Below are 5,333 nucleotides of genomic sequence, written 5' to 3'. Positions count from 1 at the left end.
TAAGTTGATAATAGATGTGCATTTATTGAATTTAAATAATATTTATCGAGTAAGATCATGTTTAGTAAAACAGGCAGCAAAACATTTCAAATAGGCACGAGCTGAGCGTTGGCTCATACTCTCCTTCATAATAAACCGGTTGAGTCATACCCTCTGCTCCGAATTCTCGTCCCCACCTTTTAAGCTCATCAACGGTTTTCTCATCGTTCGTGGCCCCATTGGTTGATCCATCAGTCCGAATTAATCCTTCAAACATTTCCTAGTAGAAATTCAAAATTAATTAGTAATAGCGACACGGGCCAAGTATTTCAAGCATGGCGAATAAGACATACCTGGGTTATCAATGTTGTTGGCTTGCAGCCCACCTTCATAAGTTGGACAATATCGTTCACACCGTCGGAGGAAAAGTTACTAGTGTACTGAAGTGCTTGTAGTTTTGAAATGGCAACAGCAAGGTCGTGGGCAGAGAAACTAATGCGAAATAAATCGGTAATGTGAAATTAATTTGGTGAGAAGTGAAGAAACTATACATATATGTAATACAACATATGAAATATACATATATATAATACCCCTCAGTCATTGAAGATATTTTGCCAAGATCGAATGATTCCGTTAAAAGATTTGTTTTCTTTAAATAGTGTGCTAGTATTCGCTCCCTTGCAAAGGAATCGGGTAATCCAATATAAATTCTTTTCGAAAACCTTCGCCTGAATGCATAATCCAAATGCTGCGGAAAATTTGTCAATCCTGGGAAAATTTAGTTAACTTAAGCAACTTGAAACTATGTAATGGTCTGTGCCACCAAAGACTAACCCACGACCACAATTCCAGAATAATTATTTAGGCCATCCATGCACCTGTAATTAATTGCATAATAGCAAGATGCATAAATGCGTACTACAAGGATGCGTAATACAAAAAATGAAAATACTTACGAAAGAAATCCCGTCTTGAGCCGTCGAATGTGTTCAGGATCGTCCTCTTTTCGCTGACATAATAGAGAGTCGATCTCGTCAATAATTATTATCGACGGGCGCTTCTCATGAGCCAACTCGAAAATCCGACTGAGGTACTTGTCTGAGTCACCTGCAAAATATTGACAGGATAAATTTTAAGCTGGCATAAACAGTAAAAATTAACGACACAGTTAGCATACCTATCCACTTATGCAAGATGTCTTTTGGCTCTACCTTCCAGATGCTTATCGTTGGGAAGGTTTTGCACTTTTCCTCTTTTATATAGTTAAGCTCCCCCACAAGACAGCTTAAGATATGGGTTTTTCCAACCCCAGAAGGTCCAAAAAGCAGCACGCCTTGAAGGTCACTGCCAAATTCTTTCTCCGCCACCAATGGTAGGAAAATGGTTTTCTTCATACTCACGATAGCGTGGTCCAAACCAATCACGTCCGACAGCCTCCCACTTCCTGTTTTCACGAGACACTGTAAAATAATGTCATCAGTTATGGCAACTGCTTTTTCCTTTAATTTAACTGCTTCCTTATTAGTCGATTTTCCCTTTGTGGCATTTTCGTTGTTTTCAGTAAGATCTTGCATAGAAATGGTTTGTGTTCCGCTGTTGGCTGAGGGATTTACATATGAGAAATGGATTTCTGAATCCATACCCATTAGAGAAACTAACGGATTTGTTACTGGATTGAACGTCTCAGCCAAGCCACAGCTAACAGGCATAGTCAGTCTGACCGCTGTAGGTAAGTTGTTTGTGGTTGGCAGAACCTCAGGCTGTTTATGGTCCCCCGTTGCTGTCGAAGGTTTGTCGTTTTCCTCAGTGTGGCAAATACCTAACAACGAAAAAAAATAATAAGTTTTAATTTAGCCCACCAAAAAGTGGCATAATTCGACATTTTCTGAGCCGATTTTGATAAAGTGTTGCACCGATCATTTTTACGGGATTTCGAAACTATGCACAAGTCGAGTTCGAGAATTTTTTTATCTTTACCCAGGTGATATGCACCAAAATGTGCAAAACTTTTCCCTTCAAGACATTGCTTTCCATGCCTCGTAGGTAGTGTAACTCAGTACTGCAAACATTGTAGGAAAAGACATTCTGAACATTTTAAGTGCAAAATTACCTAAATCGGTTAAGAAATGGAGGAGTTATATAGATTGGAAAATCCAAAAAAAATATTCAGGATGGACAAATAATAGCGGTGTTGCGGTGCATATATTATTAATAACAACCAATTATTAGCTTTAAATACACAAGGTCCCAAAAAATTGGAAATCTTAGTGAGGCCGTGCAATATTAACTAATAAATTCAATTAGATTGAAGCATTTGTTTTTTATCGCTCTGGGTATCATTTTTGCTGGAACCATTCTGAATTTTGCTTTTCATACGCATGGATTCTTAATTTTTTAAAAAACGAGAAGTAATTTCAAGTTTCACACTAGAAGTTTGAAAATTAAATTAACTGAGATCAAATATGAAGGTTTAATAATTGTGAAGTACATACATATTTGTTTTAAAAAGTTACAAATCTAAAATTTTGAGATACTAATTTGGATATTCCGTATTTTTATTCTGATAAAATCATCAGACCGATTGAGGGGGACCAGTGTATTCTACTTAAGTGATTAATTCTTCCAGTAAAAAAGTGGTATGGAGAGCGGTGATACAACAATTCTACAGTGTAATTTAATTTATTAGTTGTTCTTGCACGGTCTCGCTAAGATTTCCAATTTTTTGGACCTTGTTTATTATCAGAGTTGCCCTTAATTCCGCTTATGTTTTCTTCCTCGGTAATTTTCCTTTCCTGGTCAAGTTTCCCGTCATTGCAGCTTTCCTCCTCCTCGTCGCGTACACCCGTCTCTAATTCTGAGATAAGCACTTGTGGTTCCTCGTCGTCGTCGCTTTCAAATTGTGAAGATTTTCCGTCGTCGTCACTCTCCTCCTCTTCCATGGACTCCACATTGTCAGGGTGTACTCCAGCGATACACTTTTCTACAATTATTACACAAAAATTATAAAACAACTGCATAATACTTGAGAATGCGTGCAAAAATAAAGGGACGTGCATAAAATAAGTAACGATTTGGATGGACAGGGAGAGTATTTGGCCGAAGTTGCAATTAAACTTGCGCCACATGTTGAAACCAGGGCGCAACTGGTAACGCACGGGAAGGGAGGATTTTTAAAAAATCCCAGGTCTGCGTCATATATTTTATGACCGTTCCTTAACGTAGAAACTGTACCTTTTTCCAGTTCATGCAAGCAGACTATTGCTAAGTCCTCATTGACACCGATTAAATCTGTCAAGACTTGAAGTTGAAAAGTTGAGTCACGATCTAATATAACAAAACGCTTTTTAAGATATTTGTAATTACTGTAAAGAGTATTGGATCATATTTACATGCAGAAAATGTACATTATGCAAAATTTGAGGGAATGTACTTATGAATTTCTGACTACCCAAGTCGAGCAAATTGATCTAATCATTTGTGTATATTACCAATGGGCTTAGGAACTAAAGGCGAATACATGGTTGCATATCAGATTGGTAAAAAATTATAAATGAAAATTAACCTTTTGAAAATCTTTTGAGGCACTTGTTGGCTTCGGTGAGGACCTCCAAAGCTTGCCGATACTGCCTCGTCCTGTGGTAATAAATTCCCATTTGAGATAAACTTTGACTTTTCTCAAAGTCGTCCATTTTTCAGTGAATTAATTAATTTATTTTCTAAGGATGCTTTGTGGGCAAAAGTGAATCTTAAAACTAAGAAGAAACCAAGATCAGATTGAGAAACTGGGACTGTGGATGAGAGTGAGAAATTTGATCTACTCTAACCCTGATCTTTAGGATTGTTTACTCAAGATTAATGGTAATTGCATCCGTTCAGTATTTTGTCATACTCTTGTCTCCGTAGTAAGTCATGTAGTTGCAGCTCTGACTAACAAAGTGAATCACTTAATTTTGCCAAATTTTGAAATTGATTAAATTAAAAAATGATGTACGAGGAGGTGTCGGAATCGGAAACAGAGGGAGAAAGTGCTTCTGAAACCGAAAGTGTGACTCATTCCGAACAACTTGTTGACAATTCAGAAAAAGTGACGGACCAGACGCAGGAGTTACTAAATGAATCTGAAGAGGAACCTGCCAAGGAATCACGAGAAGAAATTCATGAAAGACAGGCAGAAGAAATTCCAGAGCAAATACGGTTAGTTGTTCGTGATTTCAATTCGTAGTTTGTGTGCAAAATTTTGGCTTCATTCATATATATGCATGCATGGCATCATTTTGTGTGTGGCGAGAGAGAGAGAGAAAGATCATCGGGTAAACTTTACTGATAAATCGAGCAGGTTTGACTTTTTCCCCTCGTCCAATGTACACCACATATACAAAACCATAGATCTATACATACAAAGATGCCGTCCAGTTTAGTGATCCTTATTTACTTGTCCATGATACGGAACTCACTTTTACGCATTTCAGAACTTATTCGTTGAGTTCCAACCCATTGGTAAAAACCCTTCTCTTTCGACTTTTATGCATAAGTCTCAAGCTGCCTCTGACTTTATTATTCAACCATGTTTGCATGTACATACGTCTGCTCCCATTTCTCTAAACACGATTTCAGAAAGCTTGCTGTAATTTAATTTTAGTATCCAAATTGGATTTGAAAAATTGCTTATAATTAAGGAAAAATTTATTACACAGGAATGAGCAGAGGAATGAATATCTTCCACAATGTCCTGAATTTGACTATGATAAGGATGTGAAGAGGATCAGAAAGGAGGAGAGAGAAAATATGGCAAAAGAACAAGAAATGCGAAAAAAGCAGGGAGGAACTAATTCAACCCTGCTCCCATTTTCGAGTGACGAAATGGGACTGCTTGTAAGTCGATTTTAAGCTGTTTGATGAATAATACGTTAGTATTACATTCGCTTAACCGATGGAAATTAATCTTGCAGCGCTGTGGTCCACCAGGCGGCTGGACAGTGTCTAACCCGCCCTTACAACCCTCAAAGCCATTAAAACAACCATTTGCCGAATACAATGCGAATTATGCTCCGTATTCGAAGCCAAACAAATCAAGGCTAAAGGCCACTAATCCGAAATCGGATGATAATTCTTCCAGCGGACCTTCTCTGCACCATCGAACACCAGTGCTTAAACCCAAAATTACGCATAACCTTCTCCACGAATTAGGGAAGGTTCTTCACGAGAAGTTGATCGCCTGTAATACAGGATGAAGTAAACATAGCTATGCAAGATGTTTGTACTTTGTTTGGTATGGAAAGAATGACATCCGAGGAAATTAATAATACAGTGGGAAGGATTAGCTCCATGGCTCTCGATGGTTGCGTTGAGCC

The 5,333-nt window shown here is 37.9% G+C and overlaps 1 protein-coding gene across 2 annotated transcripts; it reads right to left on the bottom strand.

The window, feature by feature from the left end:
- Nucleotides 1–4,210, bottom strand: LOC110856064 (vacuolar protein sorting-associated protein 4B). 2 transcript variants are annotated; one of them, XM_035856814.1, is made up of 9 exons: nucleotides 3,545–4,210; nucleotides 3,214–3,306; nucleotides 2,711–2,962; nucleotides 1,160–1,801; nucleotides 939–1,089; nucleotides 817–860; nucleotides 573–750; nucleotides 333–471; nucleotides 1–259 (listed from the first exon to the last, which is right to left on the bottom strand). In XM_035856814.1, exons 1-9 carry the CDS (start codon nucleotides 3,669–3,671, stop codon nucleotides 62–64), a joined length of 1,824 nt encoding a protein of 607 aa, XP_035712707.1. In that variant the 5' UTR covers nucleotides 3,672–4,210; the 3' UTR covers nucleotides 1–61. The 2 variants fall into 2 exon arrangements, with proteins under 2 accessions (XP_035712707.1, XP_035712708.1); XM_035856815.1 differs by lacking the exon at nucleotides 3,214–3,306.
- Nucleotides 4,211–5,333: the final 1,123 nt, after the last annotated feature.

This window comes from Folsomia candida, unplaced genomic scaffold (assembly GCF_002217175.1).
Source record: "Folsomia candida strain VU population unplaced genomic scaffold, ASM221717v1 Fcan01_Sc014, whole genome shotgun sequence".
NCBI classification, from domain to species: Eukaryota; Metazoa; Arthropoda; class Collembola; order Entomobryomorpha; family Isotomidae; genus Folsomia; species Folsomia candida.
This window is presented reverse-complemented; position numbering and strand designations above follow the sequence as displayed.

What these genes read in the sequence shown, in the direction of transcription:
- LOC110856064 (XM_035856814.1), bottom strand. Translation starts at nt 3,671, where the DNA reads ATGGACGACTTTGAGAAAAGTCAAAGTTTATCTCAAATGGGAATTTAT. An exon ending in TTCTGGAATTGTGGTCGTGG is followed by an intron (nt 751 to 816) that starts GTTAGTCTTTGG and finishes AAATTTTCCCAG; the next exon opens with GATTGACAAATTTTCCGCAG. An exon ending in ATATCTTCAATGACTGAGGG is followed by an intron (nt 472 to 572) that starts GTATTATATATA and finishes ATTTCGCATTAG; the next exon opens with TTTCTCTGCCCACGACCTTG.